Source organism: Passer montanus, unplaced genomic scaffold (genome assembly GCF_014805655.1).
Source record: "Passer montanus isolate IOZ18808 unplaced genomic scaffold, ASM1480565v1 scaffold43, whole genome shotgun sequence".
NCBI lineage: Eukaryota > Metazoa > Chordata > Aves > Passeriformes > Passeridae > Passer > Passer montanus.
In genome coordinates, this window is record NW_024369151.1 from 116794 (window position 1) to 137975 (window position 21182).

The following is a 21182-nucleotide window of genomic DNA, read 5'->3' on the forward strand; positions in this document are numbered from 1 at the left end:
ATGGCCGGAGCACCTTCCCGCCGCCAGCCAATGGGAGCGCGGCACTCCCGGCCGCCAGCCAATAGGCGCGGGGGGCGGGGAGCTGGGAGTAACGCTCGGAGCGGCGGCGATGGCCCCGGAGCGCGGTGGCCGCCCGCTCCCCGCCGGTACCGAGGGTCTTCCCCGGGTTTTCCTGCAGAGCCTGCGGACTCTTTTCGATATCCTGGATGACCGGCGGCGGGGCTACGTGCACCTACGGGAGATCGAGTCGCGCTGGCGGGGAGCGGAAGCCCAGGAGCTGCCCGCCGGGGTGATGGAGGGGTTGCGGCAGGCGGCGCCGGCCAGCGGGTACCTCACCTTCGAGAGGTTCGTACTGGGGCTGCGGGCGGCACTGCCTGGGACTGAGCCGCCGGTGGAGGGTGGCGGCGGCGGACGGCGGAGCGCGGAGAAACCGCCAAGCCCTCGCTGTTCCGAGGAGCGGCGGGGAAAGAGCACCGGACAGCGGGAACCGGGGCACGGCCAGCCCCGAGGCCGCGGTGAGTGGCGGGACTGCACTGGGCGCTTCGGGCTCGCGGGGTGATGGCAGCGCCAGGGACGGGGAGCGGCGCTCGGAGGTTGGGGTGCGATGCCGCGGCTCGCCCCGCTCCCCTGTGCCCTCTGTGGGCGCAGAGCCAGCGGCTCCCGCAGGGCCGCTGTAAAACTCGCCGAAGTTACTGTCAGAACTGGCTGCTTTGGCTGCGCTGAACTCCGATTCCGGTGCGAATATCCCAGCGCCGCCGCTCGCCCAGGGCTGTGCTTCCCTCGCGATGCGCTGGGCTATTTATAGCGCTGACAGGAGGAATTAAGGGCTTTGCCGTGATGTGTCCGTGGTTGTCCCCTGGCGTAGAGACTGTCCTGACCTTCCCCGGGGGCGGGTGGCACAGCTGGGCGTCTTGGAGAGGGGCTGCGTCCTGGGGCCCCCCCAAGCCGAGCAGTTGCGCTGCGGTGAAGCTATGGTCACGGAGCAGTCGTGTGCTCAGTGGACTCTGTGCTGGGCTGGCTCTCAGGTATGATTCCTTCACGATGTCTTGCATGGTTTAGACAAAAAATGCAAACCCTGACCCAGCTTTTTGATTTGGATCATCCCACAGCACTATTCCCAATAACAAATAATTAATCGATTAATAAATGGGGGAGGAGTACCAGGGTGATGTGCTCTGCTGTCCTAGGCTCTGTCCACAGAGCTCACCTGTACATCCCTGTGGGCTCTGCCCTTTCCACGGGATCTGGGCTCCCTGTGCTGGCTCTGCCAGAGCCCTCCAGGGTGGTACACTCACCCGACCATGGGGGAGACTCTTTCACTCACATCTTGATTTGTTGCTAGTCAGTAGAAGATGTTATAAGGAAACCAGGCTTCTGGGCTTATCTGGGTAGGTAATAATTCTTTATATAGGTTTGTGAAGTGCTTTGAGATCACAGGAGACAAAGTCTGTGTGTGGAGCTGGTACATGTTATTGCACCACCTGAGTGCAATGACTTCCTTCTCCTTGGGAAGGTCAGGCTGGTTTGCCTTCCCTTCCCAGCCCAGTCCCTTCTGCTGGGTGGAGAAGGAACTTTTAACTGTAACTGAGGTTCTCTGCTTTCCATTTTTGCCTCCAGACTAACCACTAGAGCTACATCTAAGGGAATGTTATTAAGCAGACTAACTTTTCTGTCATCAGGAGTGTAAATCTGGAAAAACCTGAAAAAAATCCTGCTTGGTGAATAGACAGCAGGTTGAAAGCTCTGCCCTGGGAAGGAGCAAGCAGATGATTGCAGCAGTTTTCTGCTTGCTGAGGATCTTTCCATTACAGTGTGATGTTCCATAACTGTCCAGAGCCTGCGGGCAGGGTTAGTGCCTTAGCCCTTGCTGCCAGCATCCCACACTGCAGGGCTGTATTTTGGCAAGAGGCCTGAGTTTCAGGTTCATTCAGCAGCTTAGAAAATGGTACAACTCAGTTATTCCATCTCTTTTAGCTCTAGATCCTGCACAGCTGCCCAGTGCACTCCTCTAGAGGTGGTTTCCCAGGGTGCAGTTGAGCAGGTGGATGTTCTCAGCTGGCTGCAAGGGAGTTGGCAGTGCTGTGGCAGGATGTGGCTCTGTCCCTGCTGCAGAGATGTGTGGTGGGTGCTGGGAGCTGCCTGTGGCTCCGGGAAGACCTGTCTCCACTAAGATTATATCATTTGGGTGTGAGGCTACTCTGAGCCTCCAGCTGCATGTGGTGGCTTCTGTAAGACCCCAACCAAGTGCAGTGAGGTGACGTATCAGTGCTCATAAGCTCCAGCGAGTGGGAGGAAATGCTCCCTGCCTGTTTTGGGTGAAGAGGGTGCTCACAGAGTGCCTTCCCAGCTCTGCTTTGCGTCTGAGGAGCACCTACACCTGTCAGAGGTGATTTGGATGCGACTCGTGGCAAAATGGCAGAGGTTGGGGTCAGGCATGTCCAGGGGTGCAGTGAGCCAGTGGGACAACAATTCTGTTCGCTCTCCCACACTAACCTCTGCTAGTGTGTGGGCAAAAGTGCTTCTGAGGTCCCTGCTTAAGTCAGCTTCCAGCTTCTCCTCAGCCCAGCAGTGCTGGTGCAGTCTGCGAGCTGCTGCTTGGCACCCCATGGTGCCTGGGGAGCCAACAGCACCCTCTGGACACAAGGATGGTGAGGTGGATATTGGAGAAGTCACAGGGCAGGGAAGTCACCGTAATGATGTCCCTGTGTTATGGTGCCTGATGTCTTGTCACAGCAGTGTCTGAACGCATTGCTCTGGGGGTCTTTACCCCAGTAGCTCCCCTGTGAGCTGGGGCCTGGAGGAGTCAAGGCACAGAGCAGAAAGAGCCCAGGCCCTGGGCATTGGCTCCTCCCCAGCACAGTGCTTTCCCTTGCTCCAGGGGTGCCTTGGCTCTAGCAGCTGCAGAGCTGTTGCTGGCACTAGCTGGAGGAGAAGCTGGTTTGTGGGGGCTGCTCTGGGCCTTTGCCCAGGATACTTGTGGAGAAGTGTAAAACAGCCATGAAGTGTCTGCTTGCCCTAGGCAGAGGGGGTCCCAGAGGGAGGAAGGAGCCTGTCCATTATCACATGGCAGGATCTCTTCCACCTCTGGTGATCTGATCCTGTTCTTTCCCTAAGAACAACTATCCCAGCTCGTTAGCAGGGGTCCTGTTCTAGCCACTAGCTTGTCATCTCAGGTGTGCAGAGCTCAGTTGGTTGACCAGGAGCTCCTGCTTATCACGGGTGCAGCTCAGCTCAACACTCCTAGGTAACTGCAGTAAAAAGTGTTTTAACATGTGTTTGTCCTGCAGCTCCTACCAGAAGTGCTCCTAGCTTTGCTTTGGGATTCTGACTGTTGAGAGTATCCTTGGTTTTGGGGCTGTTCCTCAGCTTTTTGAGCAGGACATACTACAGGTCTGCTGGAAAATGTGTGTGGTCACAGCAGTCTTGCTGGGTTCCTCCCAGATGGATTTGGGTATATGAAACCAAAGGGAGCTGGCAAAGCAGATGGATGGGTGATATCAAAGACTTTGTGTTCACAAATGCTTTGTGTTCACTGATGTGCCAGAGTACTTGCTGGGAGGTGGAGTGAGATACTGTGATGGACCAGAAGGAGGACTTTGCCCAGTGACAGACACAAAGTGACAAACTGAGGTGTTGCATTGCCTGCTCTGGAGCCAGTCTCCTGTCCCTGAACCAGTGTGACTGTGGCAGCAGGGGCAGCCCTGGTACAGAGCACCCACACCTTGTACTTTCAAGACAAAGGGCGGCTCCTGTGGCCATGGCTGCACTCTCCTGCCTGCTGTCCTTCCTCTCTCATGTCCATGTGCTCAGCTGAGGAAACTTGTGGAGCAGAGGGGAGAAATGTGCCAGCCCATGTGGTGCCACACACCCTGTCCTGGCACTCCCAGCCCTTTATGTGCCTGCGGCAGGGAATGTGCCAGACCTGTGCCAGGCAGCTCTGGTGGAAGCATGTGTGAGGGGTAGGGGTGCCTGGCAGACACGTGGGCAGCTCTCTTGGGAAGAGGGCGTTTTCCCCACCTGCCTGCCATCACTTGCCGGCTCCCTGCTGCTCTTCTTGAAAAGCCATGTTTGGAAAGGAACTCTTCAGGAACCTGTGTGCAGGGAGCAGGCAAGCTGTGGGACTGAGGGGGTGGCATGAGAGAGGGTGTGCTGGGCACTTGGCTGGGGACTGGGGCAGGAAGGGAGGAGCAGCAGGCTGCTATCCAGACTTGCCTGGGCATGTGCTGGCTGCACCCCTGACTGCCCTGATGCTGTGGTTTGGGATGGTGGGGTGTCAGGGTTCTGCTCTACCAGCTCGCCTAGCAGTGGATAGGAGCTGGCTTGGCTGTGACTGCAGGGCTGGGTTTCTGCTGAGGGTGGGCAGTGTGGGGCTTGTATGGCCTTCACTGCAGGTGCCCAGGGAATTCCTGCCCTGGCTGACAGGCAGGAGGTGCCTGATCCAGCCTGAAACCTGCCAGTATGAACTTAATCTTCAAAAACAGGTTATGCATGAATTTGTATCAGCACCGTGTGTTTTTAGTAGATTGGTCTTTCGCAGGATAAGATGTTGGGGTTTTAATAAAATTTTGGGAAATCTACAGTCTGATTTACTTTATGGTTACATCATAGATGTAGTGTCTGGGCTGAATATCCACATGGCCAAATCCATCACCAAGCAAGAACTGCCTTCAGGAGAAGTTGGTTTTCTAGCAGAGCAGATGCCACCTGAGTGGAAGCAGGGTGTCCCATGAGGACATGTGAGGGCAGACAATATCACTACAATATCACTAATGGTTTAGTTGCCCCGGCTGGGACTGGACCAGCTTTGCCTGGAAGCTGCTTGCTTCCTACAGAAGATGCCTGAGATCTGTTGCCAGCCAGGCACAGCTGAGTCAGTCATCCCTGGCATCTCTTCTGCCTGGACAAAAACAGGAGCAGGCACTCAGGCTGGTGGTTTGCTCAGTCTCTCCCTGTTTGCAAGACCACCCTGCAGATCATCTCACAGAAGTGGTCCTGAGGAGGATTTTGTTGAAAGTAGCTTGTGCCCTCATGCCTTCCTCTTTTCCAGATGGTGATGCTAAGTCTGCTGGGAAGCCCCAGGGAGACAGTGACCACCCAGGGGCTGGGGACACTCGGAGGCATCAGAGAGGCCGTGCAGAACACCGGAGACACACCATCACCAATGGCGTGGACTTCAGCATGGTAAGGGAGTCTTGTGGCCTCCCATGAAGGGGAAGGTGGGTTGCAGGGGTCCCTCATTGTCTATGCCATCTCTGGGCTTTGGCTTCCTCTCTGCCCACCCTGCACAAGTGAGTTGTGGGACGTCAGGCAAATCCTGACATTTGGATATGAAGGTCTGTTGATGTATGTGGATGTATATTGTTTCCAAGGTGCTTTCCTGAATCATGGCAAACAGGGAGGAGGTGGATCCTTCCCCCTGAATGGGGTCAGCCCATGAAGCCAGTGTGTTGGCTGCCTTCCCCATGGGCAAGGTCTTGGGAAGAAGAAGACAAAGGTGGAAATGTAGGAACAGATGGATCTCTGGGCCTTAAGAGCACCCCAGCAAGGGTCAGGTATGCTTTGTGCTGGCAAGCAGTGGAGCCAAGCTATGCCCCCTCCCAGAGGTTCCATGTAGATCAGGGCTCAAACATGCAGGTTCTCTTGGCTTCTGACAGACTTCTTGCAGCAAAGCAGAAATATCCACACTGAATTTATCAAGGCAGCCCAGGATGGAGGGGTCTGCTTCCCTCTCTCCACCGCTGAGTGGAGAGACTTGGATCAAATTGCCTGGGTGAAGGGATCTCTTCTTGCTCCCAGGTGGAATGGAGTAGTTGCCTGGGCATGTTGTCCACAGGCTCAAGCTAAATTGTCCTGGGCAGAGAGCCAGGACCAAGCTTGCAGGATGAGTACTTGGTGGCACTGTCACCACTGTACTTTCACTCCTTGCACCCTGGTGTCACCCTGGTCCTGCAGCCCAACAGGCCTGACCAGGGGAAGGGATGTTTGTGCAGGTAATTTGCTGGGCTTGTAGCCATGACAGGGGCCGCTGCTGGGGGGTGCTGATAAGAAGTGATAAATGTTGCTCTGTGTAACTGGGATTGAGGGCTCTGCTTCTTGGGGTTTTGGGGGCTGGGGAGAGAGGCTCTGCTTCCCTTCCCTCTGTGTGCAGCTCTGGGCTGGAGTACATCTCAAGGTCCCAAGCTCAAGGTGCTCTGTGAGGGGAGTGCTGGCCACCATGTCTGTCCCTAATTCTGCCATAAGCATTCTTGCTGAGGGCTTGTGTTGCCTCGGTCTCTGTTCCCCCAAGTTGTCATGTGGGCAGTGGGAGAGATGTCCCCTCCTTTCCTCTCTCCCTATACGTCACCAAGTGCTGCACTGCCTTTCTGTGCTTTTGGCCCCAGAAAAAGGATGTCTCAGCCTTCCCTGACACCCTGAGCACAACCTTTAGGCACTGGTGCCATTTCCAAGCTTACAGAGAGAGCTGGAACAAGTTTGGGTCCAGCAACGACTGAATCTTTGTACTGTCACCTCCCTTACCCCTCCCTGCCCTGATGTTTGGCTCCTAAGGAACAAGGAACTCTATCATTAGACTAATTTGCCTAAAGCCCTTGGGGAATGGGAGCAGAGCTGGGGAGGCTCTGCTGCAGCCCCAGGACCCTTTGCACTCTCTCATCGAGTGCTCGCTCGCTCAGCTGGTGTTTTTCACCGGCCAGTCCCTCACCTCTTGGCCTTATTTTCCCATGCCATGAGGGTGGCTGGGATGAGACCTTCCCTGAGAGGTGGAGCACTGTCATTTGTAAGCAGCCCAGGGCACAGCTCTGTCCCCTCCCCTTTGCCAGCCACCGAGCACCAGCCAAGTCCAGCACTTTGTTTTTCTCCTGCCCCAGGTGTCTCATCCTGGTGAGATGCTTCCTGTCCCACACTGGGCAGGGCTGGCAGTGTCCTTCTGTTCTGTGGAATGCTCTCGCTTCCTCTGGTCTCTGTGCTGGCCAGCAAGCCCTGTGGGAGGAGGGCAGGACAGGCAGCAGTGGGCTGCACCCCCAGCCTGGATGGGGGTCCTTGCCACACACAGCACCTTCTTCTTGCCCCTCAGCAACTGCACTAAGGCTCTGCACTTCTTCCTCTGGGTATGTCCCTTGGGCCATTGGAGAAGGGTGCAGGGGGAGTTGTTGTGTTCCAGAAAACATTTCCAGGAGCAGCAGGAGCAAGAGCAGCCCCAGTGTAATGGGTGGCAGGTATGGGATGCGGAGAGGCTTTGGGGCTGGCAGTGGGGACGTGGAAATGCTGATGGCCTGAAGAAGGTCTTGGTGTGGTGCCACTTGTCCACAGGGTTCTGTTCGGGGTTATTTCTGAGCTGCTCCACTCCTGATGCTCTCCAAAGGAGGAGGTTCTGGTGCATCCAGAATTTTCTGAGTGACCAAAGTCTCTGGTGCCTGTGGATCCCAGGCTGTGCTGTGAGTGAAGGCCAGGCTGTGTTGTGGCAAAGAAGGCAGAGGCAGCGAGTCAGGAAGTTCCCCATGCCCTTGGGAGCTGGGGGAGCGGCCTTGTGTTGAAATGAGAAGGGCCGTGGGGTCACAGGGCGAGGGTGATGAATGGGTCACTGCAGTTGTTCTGTTCCCCAGGGATGTCCCCTCATCCCTCTCCTCCCTGATTGGCAGTGCCAGCGTGGTGCCAAGGGGAGGCAGGAGCAGAAGGTGACAGTGGAATGAGGACTGTGGATCCCCTGTGGAAGTGGGCGAAGCCCCCGGCTCTGCTGCAGCCTTGGGTCCTGCTTGGCCTATTCCAAGGGGTTGCTCTGGGGACAGAAGTCCAGGCACCCTCATAGCAGCTTTCCAGGCACAGCAAGGCCCCCACTGCTCTCCAGGTGATGCTGGTGCTGGAACCTGAGCAACCAGCAGAGATCTTCTGCAGAGAGGTGTGGTGTGCCATGCTCTGCTCAGTTTCATGTGCCTCCAGGGGTGAGGCAAACTGGGGAAACAGGGCTGCAGTTTTTTCCCTGACTTCCAGCGTGCAGAGTGAGCTAGACTCTTCAGTGCTCACCAAAATCCAAGTGTGTCTGTTCTGGGGCTGACACTCACACCCCAAAGGGAGCTGTGGGCAGCTGCAGGCACTGCTCCTGCTGCCTCTCTGGGTAAATAGGTGAAGAAGCCTGTACCTGCAATGGTGAGCAGGAGGGTAGAGGTGACCCAAGAGTCCTTCACATAGTTTGGTTGTTCTCCCAAACTGGAGAACTTTTCTTCCAAAAATCTTCCTCCAAAGCAGCATCAGGCAGCAGTAATTATCCTGCTCCTCTTCAGCTTTTCTTGGGGAAAGGGGCTGAGACCCTTACCTGTATCCACATCCCCCCACACCTCATGAAGAAACCAACTCCTGGGACTTGACAAAGCCTTGGTGGGGAGTAGGTGACATCTGTGTGCTCTGTTTTGCAGCTGAAGTACATGAAGGAGCTGGAAGTGGAGAAGGATTTCCTGTTGCAGGGCCTGGAACTTATAGACCGGGCTCGAGAGTGGTACCACCAGCACATCCAGCTCATGCAGGAGCACCAGCGGCTCCTGGGGAAGAGGAGAACCAGTGCTGTGAGTCTGGGGCTACATGTGGGTTTGGAGAACAGGGCTGGGAGGTGGCTGGACCTGGAGCTGACCTCCAGCCTCTTCTTCCTCCCCATCCTGCAGGATTTCCCTGAAGGTGGCCAGAGCCATCTGGGGCGCCTGGTCCCCAAGCTGCAGGAGGTGAACCGCTGCCTGGCTGACCTTCTTTCCACTGCCAGCAAGGTGAGAACAGCACTTCAGCAGCTTGAGGTTGTTTGTGTGATCTTAGGATTCATCCTGTCCCTCCCATGTTGGTGGCTGGGCTGACATTGGAGCTGCCAGAGTTTCCCCCAGCTCTTGGAAGGTGATGGAACACAGCCAAGAGGACAGCACAGCTGCTCCTGAGGTGGGCTGGAGGATGGTTTGGGAGGCCTAAAGGAGAACCCTAAAAAGGTACAGCCATTATCAAGGTGCTGAGTCAGCCAATTCAGAGCTGACTCTCCTGCTGGGCAGAACCTGGGGGTGCAGCCCACTGCTGCCTGTCCTGCCAGGCACGCTGGCAGGAATGCTTCCCCATTCTGCCCCATTCACAGGGCTGGAGACCCTGTGATGGCCTGTGATGGGGTTTTAATCCTCTGCTGGCCTTCTCCCAGTTCTTTATGTGCCATAGAAACATCTCACCTTGAAGAAGGCCTGGGAAGGGCCACAGGGTAGAAGGCTCAGTGTCTCATCCCTTCATCTTCTCTACAGACAGCAAACCCCTCCTCAGCACTGAGCAGGCTGGTCCCTGTGACATCCCCAGCCTCCACAGGCTCCCAGCAAGCCATCAACATGCTGAAGGAGCAGAATCGGCTTCTCACCAAGGTGAGTGGAGGTAGGGGTGGAGGAGATGTCCTTGGGGGTGCTGGGAAAAGAAAGGGATGGGATGGGATGGGATGGGATGGGATGGGGCCAGGGAAGGAATGACAAGCAGTGTCCAGGAGCAGGGAAGTGTTCCATCAGCTTGGTCAGACTTGGTCATCCCAGAGAAGGGGTGTGGGCTGCACGTGGAGACCCTCTGGCACACAGCTGTGCCCAGCTGTCTCCAGCTGTTTGCTGGGTGAGTCAGTGGCAGGGATGGGGCATTCCTCCCAGAGGGAAAAGACTGTGACAAATGGAGGTCACAAGAGAGTGCAGAGGCTGCAGCTGGGGGCTGTCAGGGAAGAGGTGGTCTGCCATCTCAGGCCAGGGCCAGGCTCACTGCTGGGGTTTTCTGTACCAGCATGTGGCCACAAAGATGCTCTGGGTGCTGGAGTCCCTCTGCTCTGGAGCCAGGCCGGGACAGCTGGGGGTATTCACCAGGAGAAGAGAAGAGGAGGGAGACCTCAGAGCCCTTCCAGGGCCTAAAGTGCCTCTATGAGAGCTGGAGAAGGACTTTGAGTAAGGGTCTGGAGGGCCAGGATAAGGGGGAATGGCTTTCCACTGCCAGAGGGCAGGGTTAGATGGGATAGTGGGAAGAAATTGTTCCCCGTGAGAGTGGTGAGGCCCTGGCACAGGGTGCCCAGAGAAGCTGCCCCATCCCTGGAAGTGTTCAAGAACAGGTTGGAGAGGTCTTGGAGAAACTGCCTCTAGTGGAAGGTGTTTCTGCCCCTGGTTAGGGGCTGGGATGAGATGGGCTTTATTGTCCTCCTACCCAAAGCCTGTGAACCTGTGGTTCTATGAAATTTTACTGGCAACACAACCAGTTGCCAGCAGTTTCCTCCTCTAACCAGCTTTTTCCTCCCCTGTCTTGTGCAGGAGGTGTCTGACAAGAGCGAGCGCATCACCCAGTTGGAGCAGGAGAAATCTGCCCTGATCAAGCAGCTCTTTGAGGCTCGTGCCCACAACAACCATGAGATGAGCCAGCTGGATTCCACCTTCATCTAGCACATGCCTCCCCTGCCCCATCCCCAAACTTACCTGGGGGATTTCCAGGGACTCTGGCCCCAAACTCATCACACCTGCTGCTCCAGGTGTTGTGTCTCCAGGTCTGGGGCTGCTGGTGGCATCTCTGTGCAAGGAAGCCAGGACCGCTCCTGGGGAGCATCCCTGCCCTGTTGATGGCTTATCAGCCATGCTGCTCTCAAGCTGCTCCTTTCCTGTCTCTAAGTGGGCTGCAGGATGCTGTCCCCAGCCCTGTGACCCCCAGCATGCAGGAGACATGGCTGCTGTCTGTGCTGCCCATGTGGGGTCAGCTACTGTGCCCTTGCTGACTTAGGCTGGATTTTGGGTGCTCTTGGGGAAAAGTGATGTATCTTCGACATTCTAGCCAGCATCTCTAGAAGGAGATGGCCTGGCCCTTAGAGGGTGCTGGCTCCTGCTTGTCTTGCTGTTGGAAGACAAGATTGGAAATCCCAGGAGGCATTCCTGGCCCCTCTCTGCTGCCCATGTTCTGCCTGCCAGAGGCATTGTCCAGCCCTGCAGTGCTCAGACTGGTGGTCCTCATGGCAACCACTCTCATGTTTGTGGTAGTGATACTATACTTGCTATTTACATGTCTGTAGGCTCCTATAGGGAATGAGCCATAGAGCCAACCAAGGTAGCCTACACCTCTGAGCTGCTTTTTTGAGCTCTTGGGAAGTTGAGACAGACACCTCCCTGTTTACTTGACCTGACCTGGCAATTACTTCCTGATGTCTGCCAGGATTAGATTATTTTCATGATGACTGTGAAAGCAGAAGTGGTGTTCCACAGCCTGAGGATGCTCACATCAGCCTGACCTCACAGAGGGTCTTTAGAACTTGGCTTTGTATTTAACTGAGTGTGGGACAGAGCAGAGGCTGACAGGCTCTTCCCTGTGCACATCTACACATGCAGAAATGGCAGCTCTGCCTGACATGGTTGTGGAGGCTTCTGTCAGGGATGACATCCTGACTGTGAGCTGCACTCCTCTGCAGGTGTCTTGAGCGGTGGTGGTGGTTCAAGATGGGTCCTATTAGATGGTTCATCTCAGGGCTCCTCCTGCTTCCCACCCAGCTCAGTGGTGATGCTTGGGCTGAATGACTGTGGCTTGGTACTTGGTATCCATGGTGCTTTCTCTGGAGATCCCATTTAGCTCAGCCTGGCCCTCTGTATCCCCAAGGTCAGGACCTTCCTCTCTGGCATTGTTTCATGTCTGACTCTCCAGGCATGGTGCTGTGGCACTGAGCTGAGCTGGGCAGAAGGTGCTGGTTCTGCCCTGAGCTGACACATGCAGGCCAATTCTGTTCTCACTTCTGTTCTTATCTGTCAGAACTCTGTCCCATCCAGCTGTTCTGTTTGAGACTGATCCCAAGCTGAAGCTTACTGCAAGGCATGAATCCCTACTCTGCCCTGTGCCTGCAGCTGGAGTGGGGATCACCAGGGAGATGGTGGAGGAGGAGCAGCAATGCCATGGCTAGTCATGTCCCCTGTCTGCAGGAGTTGGCTGTTAGTTGTCCCCCAGGCATCAGTGCCTGCCATCCTTTTTGTGATGCCTTCTCTAGTGTCCAGTGCCTGTTTTGCCTGAGGTTAATTAGAACTGACCCTTTTTTATGAGGGTTACCTGTCTGTAGGGATAATAAAGTGGGGTGACCTATTTAATTTATCCTCCTGTCTCTCCCTAAATCACCCCATATACTGCTGCTGGCCCTGAAGTCCCTGACTGTCCTGTCTCTGAGAATGCAGGGAGAGCTGAAGCTGCAATCTGGTGAAGTGAGCAAACAAGGAGCCCAGGGGTCTCTGCACCTGGATATGTTTCCATGTCCTTTCCCATCACCTCTGGTCCTCTCAGGGACTGGGAATACCCTGTCCCCTGCTGTGGGGCAGGGTCTTGAAGCCACCTGCACCCCTTCTGAGTGCTGTAGCCTCATCTGTCTACTCCTCCAGAAGCTGTGCTTGGGGCTCACACTGCTCAGGCAGTGCTGGTGCAATTCACAACCTCTTATTTGCTTTCAAGTACCCTTTCTCAGAGCTGCCCCACAGTGGTGGCAGCAATGGCTGGTGCTCTGCAGTGACTCCTTCCCACAGGGTCAGCCACAGGGGCCCTCAGTGGCATGGCATGTGTGGCACGTGTCCCTCTGACCTGTGCTGAGATGGCAACTCGCACAGGGTGGACCTGAGGCTCTGCACTGATTGGGGAACCCTCCTTTCCCAGGCTGTGGGGTGAACCCTGCATCCTGCAGAGGCTGAGCCTCCCCTGCGAGGAGCAGAGCCAAGAGGGAGACCCCAGTCCACTTACTGGCAGCTGGCAAGGGAATGTCTGCCATGGCATCTTCCAGGTGCTGCTTAGGACAGCCACTAGTTCCAGCTGGGCAGGAAGAGGATTGGTAATTGCCCTTGGTTCCCATTTCATGTCTTTGCTTGGGTGTGGAGCCCATGAGGGCTTCCAAAGAAAAAGAGAGTCGTGGTTCCCTTGGCAGACTGCTTCAGGGCAGCTTTCCCCTTCCCCCTCCCTGCCTGTGGCCGCAGCCCAGGGGGGTTGTCCCAGTCCTGGCCAGCAGCACTGGCCCCCACCCCACTTTCTGTGAGCCTGCAGCAGGTTGTGGGGTAGCCCTGGCAGTACCACAGCCCACTGGGACCAAGTTTCCCCTGGGAACTGCAGAATTCACCTCAAGCTGTCACTCTGGCCTGACCACACTTTCTAGGTCCCTGGTGGGCTTGACCCTCCCACAGCCCCAACTCCTGTGCCCACTTTGGCACCCTTAACTGTGGGGGCTGGCTCAGGAGCCATGAGACCTGCATTTGGGGCCAGGTCTGTAAGTGATGTGTATGCTGGGACATGTGGGTGAGCATGTTCCATTCTCTTCAGGCTTTTTCCTGCTGGAACTGGATTTGCATAGATCTGTGGCACCTCCAGGGCTCTGATAACTGTTGGAACCCACTGTGTGAAGCTGTGGTTACACTGGGAACAGCTGGAGCAGGGCTTTGCTATCCCGAGCCAGGACAGTTCCTGCCAACCCACCTCACCTCCCCACAGCCCTCCATGCTGCAGGTTATCACGGACAGGTGCAACACCGTGGGGTCAACATGCCTGTCCCTGGGCATTTGAGGTGGGTGCCAGGGTGACATTGCATGAGGGGTTCCCCAGAGCCCTGTCTGAGCAGAGTGAGCCCTCTCCTGAGCTCAGTCTGGAGGTGTACTTGGCCCCTGGGCTGCCCAGGGATACAGGATCTCATCTTCTGAGTCCTCAGCTGTGCAGTTTGGGAAGGATCCAGTCACCCAAGTTTATGTATTCATACTTTCTCTCCTCTCCTGCCCAGCTACATGCCCTTTACGTGTCCTCTGAGCCTGGGCTCCATGCCCCTTCAGAGAGAGGCTGCTGTCCTAGCAGAGCGATTATCCTACACTTCAGCAGGAGCAGCTGCATCTTGGGCCCCTGACCTGAACATTCTGAGTCTTTTTTGCTTTTCTTCCCTGCCATATGGTCAGCAGTGCTGGGCCACCAGTCTCTGCTGGCCTGGTTCTGCAGCCCTCCTGCTCTGCACCTCTTGGCCTTGCTGTTGTCAGTGCAACTCACTGGGATGCAAACTGAGCATGTGAAGACTGGAAAGCCCTGGGTCCTGGGGATGGTTCTCATTGGGATGGGGAGTTGGGCCATCCAGGCCTGACCGGAATAAGGAGGTGCCTGTGGCATCTCAGACCTTCAAGCAGGTGCTGATCTCCCTGTGATTCCTCCCTTAGAGTGTTCTCCCATCCCAGACCATCCCTGTGCTGTGCTGCTGCAGCCCTGCCTGTATCCTGGGCTCTTGCTTTTATCCCAGGTTCCAGAATGCCAACTCTATTCTCCTCTTGGCAGGTACAAACTGCCTTCTGCTTTAGGTGCTACCCAGTGCTCCCCGTTCCCCCTCCCCGCTGTGGCTGACATTTGCAGCTCCATGAGCAAAGGCCCACGCCCAGGTGGAATGGAGAGGGTCTGCCCTCCCCACTGCAGGGTATGTTGGAGGCTGAGCCTCTGCTCACCAGCATGGTTCATTTCTGGGGGGGTTCATTTCCCATCCCGAGGGGATCGAGCACAGCATCCAGGCTCTGCTTCAGTGTCCCATGAGATCTCTGCCAGAGCCAATGACTCGCCGTGGCTGTGATCCCAGCCTGGCGTGGGCGTTCACCTCTGCCTGCACAGCCACTGCACTGTTCCAAGGTACAGCTGATTGAAGGCAGATGCTCCCTCCAGGAGACCCATGTGATGGGGAAGAGTGAGGCTCCCAGAATCCCTGCTTTGCTCTGCAGCTGCGTACCACAGGGACAGTGACTTCAACTTCCCCGCATTGCAAGGAGGCAGCAGCACATGGCAGATAGCCAGCCCTGGAAAAGCAGTTGTCAGGGAACGGAGCAGGGGCTGAGGTCATGGCAAACACCCTGGAAGACCACATGTGTGGGTTTCCTTAGAGCCAAAGCGTCCCTTTGTGGGACACCTGTGTGGCAGTGGGTGCAGACAGTGGGTAGAGGTGACCCCATCCTGCTGTGCCACTGGGACACCTCTGGTTGCTCCTCCCGGATCATGCTCTGGGTGGGAACAGGCAATTGGAGGGACAGGGCCTGCACTAGGTCTGGGCTGCAGTCACATCCCAGGGAGCCATCAAAACCCACTCATGTAAAAAGACCCTTTGACTGCCCTCCTCAGCTGTAGACGAGGGCTGGGCACATGAACCACTGAATCAGAGAATCAGAATCTCAGATGGTTTTGAGTTGGAAGGGATGTTTAAAGACCTTTTTGTTCCACACCTTCCCATGGGCAGGGACACCTTCTACTATCCCAAGCTGCTCCAAGACCTGTCCAGCCTGTCCTTGAACAATACCAGAGTGGAGCAGCCACAGCTGCTCTGGGCAACTTGTGCCAGGGCCTCACCACCCTCACAGGGAAGGATTTCTCTCTAATACACTAACCCTTGAGGCAATTCACCCTTGTGCTGTGACTCCAGGCCTTTGTCCAAAGCCCCTGTCCTGCTCTTTTGGGATGTCCTTAGGCACAAAAAGAGGCTCTAACATCTCCCTGAAGCCTTCTCTTCTCTAGACTGAGACAACCTAACTTATGCAACCTTTCCTCAGGAGAAATGCTTCATCCCTCTTAATCATTTTTGTGGCTCTCCTCCACGGACCAGCACATCCCCAAAGCAGAAAGCCTGGACTATTCCAAGGCACAAACAGCCCAGCACTTCACTGCCCTGTTTTGCTGCTGTCTGGCCCCCTGGATACGAGGCAGGGGTGACATGACTCCCACTACTTTGCCCTGTGGCTGGATCCAGGGGACAGCACTGGGAGTAGCAAGTCCTTCTGCTCTGGAGCCTCACCTGGACATGTGCCCTCCTTTTACCACCAAAACTTTCCTGCTTTGGGTCTAAGAGAACCCACAAATGGGTCATGGGCAGCCAGGGACAACCCATCCTCAGGCAGCTCCAGGCAAGCAGGTTTAGTTTATTTTGGCTGCTGAAAACAACTGCCCATGAAGGATATCTGTGAGTGTCTGCAAGCCCAAGAAGACAGGAGACATGTCCTCTGGCCCTTTTCCTTGGGGGTAAAAACAAAAATTCAATTTTTATTATCTAAATTATGACATCTTCCTGTCAAGAACCTGAGGGCAGGCAGGGCCACCTGCACTGCTAGCCCTGGGCATCCTGCAGCTGCTGTGGGCCAAGGTCACAACCACATCCATGTTTTTATGCCCACAGATGGGGACCCACAGGGCAGAGTGACACAGCAGTGACAGCCCAGCACAAGCAGGATGCCCTAGCCCCAGGTCCCCCAGGTATGGCCTCTTTGCTGAAGATCAGTGCTTCCATGTGGTGCTGCTCAAAGCAGGAAAGAAACAGTCTTTTGTCCTGTTAATTAAATCAAGAAACCTGAAAGACATTGCCTTGGCCTCTAAGGTTTTGTTTAGCCCTAGATGAAAATGCTTTGCACTGAGTTTGGTGCAGGTGTTTTAAACACTTCTTTTTTTAGTTTCTGGAAGCATGAGTTCTGCTAGATCTTTGGGATCCTTTGGGATCCTTCCAAAATCTCCATTAGCTCTTCAAATCTTCCAAGACCTTCATTAGTCCACAAGCTGAACCACTTTTCAAGGCAAGGCCTTGTCCCACAGATGGACCAACCATCTCACTGTGCCAGGCTGGGAGCCATCCCAGACTCTGAGCCCAGTGTCCCATCCCCTGTGGCAGTTGTGCCCTGGCCAGTTTGGACAGGCCTCAGCTGGTTCAATCAGGCAAATGATCTAACAATTCTATCATTAAATATTTAGTATTGATGTCTTAGGAAGGAAATAGTTTGGGTTTGTGAGAGACATCATGGTGCTGATGTTCCTGCACTGGTGCCAACGCCTTCTCACTGTTGGCTGGTGAGTGCCTGCAGCTACTTCATGCCAGGCTGCCAGGCTTTTCCCATTGGGTTAGAGGGACCCAGCAGCATCCCTGGCAGCCCTGCATCCATAGCAGCTGGAGGCATATGGCTGATTCTGGGGAGGTTCTTGGTGAGGTCTGCAGGAGCAGCTTCACCCCTGCAGTGTCCCACACTCTGCGCTGCCTGGACATCTGCACTTGGCAGCCCATGTTTTATTACTTCTCTATCCCAAATCCTAAGGGGGTTTTCCAAACCCAGCCATTTTTCACATTTTCCTTGGATGAGTAGACTGTTGCATTGCTTCCAACTCCCAAAAAGTCATAAATCTCCCTAGCCTCTTAGCCTTCCTAAAATCAAGGAATTAGGAGGAAAAAAACACCCCCCCGCCAAAAAAAAAAAAAAAAAAAAAAAAAAAAGAACAGACAAAAAACCACACCAAACACAAAAGCAGCTTTTATAAGCAATACTTTTAGGAGAGGATATTTATTTTCCTCCAGGGTCTTCAGCCTTCTTCTCTCCCTTTGCTCAGTTTCTCGTGTAGCACCCCGCCTCCAGAGGGAGCCCAGAATTGTGAAACTAATGGGGCTATGAGAAAGTTAAGTATTGCAAAACTTAATTGGGTTGTTGGGGCTGCCAGGCTTGGAGCAGCTCATCCCACAGGATCCAACACCCCCAGGGATGAGCCAATTGCTTTGCATCCCGCAGGACAGCTGTGCCAGGGGGGTCTGAGGAGGGGCAGAGCTCCCACTGTGACTGCAGCACGTCCTGGGAACAAGGGGAGCTGGAGCTCCTCTCCAGTTCCCGTGGTTTTCCAGGGATTTCAACCATTTTATTGGGGGCATGGGCTGCTTCTCCTCCTCCTGCCTCTCAGTGGGATTGGCAGTTCTCTGCTCACAGGATGCTGGTGTGCTAGCCTCAGGATGGGGTGTGGTTCTGCAGAGCAGGATCCCTTCTTCAAGGTCCCCAGCCCCATGGATCCCTCCTGCCCTCTTGCTGCTGGCTGGAGGCACCAGGGTGATGCCTTCAGGGCTAGGGAACTTTTGCCCATCCTTCCAGCTGCCAGACCAGCTGCAGGGTTGAGAAATGGCTGGTGTGTGCCAGTGTCAGGCTGTGACAGCCACCTTGGCTGACCACTGCCACAGCTCAACAGCTGCTGAGTGCTCCAGCACTGCCTGTGAGCATGCTAATGACTCCCTGCAATGACAGATGGACGGGGAACACTGCCACAGGCACTGCTGTGCCAGCAGGCATGGTGGTGCTGGGGACATGCTCAGCAGAAATTCTCTGCCCCAGGCACACTTAAGGGCATGTGGATGCACATGCTGTGCCAGGCTGTCCCGTGGACATGCACACGGTAATTGTGCACACACTGGGACTGTGGTCATGCCATGTACATGCTCATCCTGTATCTGTGCCCACATCATGCTTATGGGTTGCACTGCCCATGGTCATGTGTACCCATGCTGACACTGACCATGGTCACACTGTGGCTTTGCTTGCACTGTGGCCCTGCTCTCACCACACCAAACTGTTCCCCTCTCATTCCTGGCTCTCCAGCAAGGTGAAGATGAAAGAGGCCTTCCATAGGCAACCAACCAACTGCTGGGGCTTGATGTCCTCCCCTCCAATGCCCCCAGACACCCTGGATGCATGAGCACTGTTGGTGCTGCACAGTGAACCCCCCAGACAAGGCTGGGGGAGGCACCTCATCCTGCAGCAGCATCCTGGACAAAAACAGGCTGGGGATAAAATTAGCTGGAGATTTTATAACTGGGGTTTTATTTTTTAAAGCAATGGAAAGTACATCACTAGTGGGAAAATCCTGAAGGTCTGGGTCAGCCTGTGCAATAGTAGTATGTCTCTGCTCTGTGGTGGATATCTTGTTCACCCCAGGAGGGATGTGAGGTGGGAGCTGGCTGTAGGAACAATTGGCATGGCAGCAAGGACCATGATCCTGCCCCTGGAATGCACCAGGGTGGTGCAGTGGCACATGAGGCAGCAGGGACAGCTGGGCCCTGCCAGGAGGCATCACATGGCCATAGGGCTCCTGGGAAACTCTGTTGGGAAGGACCCTTCCTCTAAGCAGTACTGGTCCCTCCAGCCAGGGAAGATACAACTGGGGGTCTGCAAACTCAGGAGAGTCCTGGAGAGATTGCAGAGGGATGGAGCCACCAGCAATTCCAGTGTATGAAGTGAAGGTAGAAGCCAGATCCAACCCATCCTAAAGCAGGCAGCTCCCAGTGCTGGGGTGCAGCAGCTCCCTGATAAGTGATGGTGCTTCTGGAGGTTTGCCTGCACTACAATAGAGGGATTTTGACAAGTACAGAGAGGAGGAATCTACTGAAGGGTGAAAATCAGAAAATCATGGCTGGCTCAGGTCACCCCCAGCTGAAGACAGCTGGAGACAGGAAAGTGTCCCATATGCTTGCTGTCACCTTCCTCATTCATGGATACCACTGGGTGGCAGGAGGGAACGGTGGAAATACCACAGCTGTGTTACTGGTGGCTGCTCCCAGGCTTATCTGCTGAGAGCGATGTGTCAGGCTCCAGCTGGATTCTGACATTATTTTTTAAACAAGTGGAACTTGAACTTGTAAAGATCTCACCTGAAAGCTTAAAGCTACTGCTAGGAGCCTAAGCAAGTGGCTGGTCCCCTGGCGAGCTGTCCAGTGACTCTCAGGAGACCTGAGTTATTGCAAACACTGGAAACATTTCTCCTCGTGCAGCAACCCACTGCTGAGGCACAGAACCAGGCATCTCTCCGCTCCCTGCCTCTCAGGAGTGATGGTCCTGGCAGAGTATTGAGGGGAGCCTGAGCAGCACCTGCAGCCTGGCACAGGGCTCAGGCTCTCCATGCCTCGGGCTGGAAGTGGCTGGGATGGGGCAGGTCCCTGGCAGCTCTTCTTGACCCTGGGTTAGGGAAGGTGCTTTGACTGTGCAACCCCCCGACCACAGAAGAGCTGACATTACTGATTTCGGGGCTCGCTTCCAAAGAGGGACGTGTGGGGTGTTGGAAAGGGAAGCTGAATCCTTTAGCAAGACACATAAAGTCTTCCTGCATGCCAAGGTGAGGGTAGGAGACGGTGGCAGCCAAGCAGGCTCCCAGCACAGTTTGGCATTCAAACCCTCAGAGGCTGAGCAGGCTCGTGCCTCGGGAAGGCAGAGGTGTGGGATCTTCCACGGGCTGCAGGTTGGTATCTGCTCTGCCATGGACCTCCACAGGTTTCAGGAGCACAGCTGCCTCTTCATGGTCATCCCCACGGGCTGCAGGTAATCTCTGTTCTGGCACCTGGAGCACCTCCTCCCCTCCCTCTCCACTGAACTAGGATCTGCAGGGCTGTGCAGTGGTTTTTACTCTTTCTCAAAAACATCATCCCAGAGGAGCCCCCATTTACTGCTGGCAGGCTTGGCTTCGGGTGGTAGTGAGTCCAACACAGGGACAGCTTCTGGTGCCTTCCACTAAGGCACTCTGCAGACCCCCACTGCCCAGACCTTTCCAATGCAGTCCCAAGGACACAATGTCTCCCTGGCAGGATGGGGACCAGACTAGAGCAGAAGGGGGAGGCACTGGAAGTGGGATGTGGATGCTCATCGATAGCAGCTCTGCCCAGCTCCTGTCTGCTTGATACACACACCAGGCAGGACCACGTCTGTCCTGACAGAAGCTTCACACACCTAAGCTGATGTCAGCTCTCCTGAGGGCACACCAACCTGGGCAGCTGCTCCAGCACCTGGTGCAAGGGAGTTTGAGATCTGAACCTCACCGTCTGCTCCTCAGAAAGGAGATGAGTGTCTGCTGAGTGCCTCTGGAAAGCTGCCTGCACCCCTATGTGCTGCCAAATTTTACACTCATGCACTGTTTCTCTGCTGAGAGTTTAACTTCAGCCCTGCCCAGGGACTTTGAGCAGAAAGAAATTACTCCAGTAAAGAAAGCTTTTCCCCACAGCAGGGTGGTGTTTCCCTGCAGCACCTGTCATTAGCCCATGAAACCATGATTGTTCTTCCACCTCACAAAAATGAAAATCCACATGAAACTGGAAAATTTGCACTCAGTAGTTTCATCCAAGTCACCTGTTGAAACCTGAGAGCAGGAGGTGGGACAAGCATCCTTTCCATGCTCTCTCTGGGCATGGCCCTATCCCTGCAGGCACAGAGGAGCACCTGGAGGTCACGGCCAGTTTCCTTTGAATGAACCTGGGTAGGTTTTTCTTTTTCTTTTGTTCTAGGAGGAAACCACAAGTGTATCTTAAAAGGGCAGGGCTATGGCCTTGAGTGAAGCATTAGCAGCTCTGAAGGCCTGAGATCATCCCAGAACACAGATGGTCTCTATTTCCTTTCCCCTCATGGTGGCTCAATCACCTCTGCAAT

The 21182-nt window shown here is 55.1% G+C and overlaps 1 protein-coding gene across 1 annotated transcript; it reads left to right on the forward strand.

The window, feature by feature from the left end:
• On the forward strand, positions 1 to 16331 carry SAPCD2 (suppressor APC domain containing 2). The gene is given in 7 exon segments (XM_039720320.1): positions 1 to 81; positions 83 to 515; positions 5048 to 5181; positions 8409 to 8555; positions 8652 to 8750; positions 9258 to 9371; positions 10284 to 16331. Coding segments are annotated over 7 exon segments (1137 nt in total). The 3' UTR covers positions 10413 to 16331.
• The last annotated feature ends 4851 nt before the right edge of the window (positions 16332 to 21182 follow it).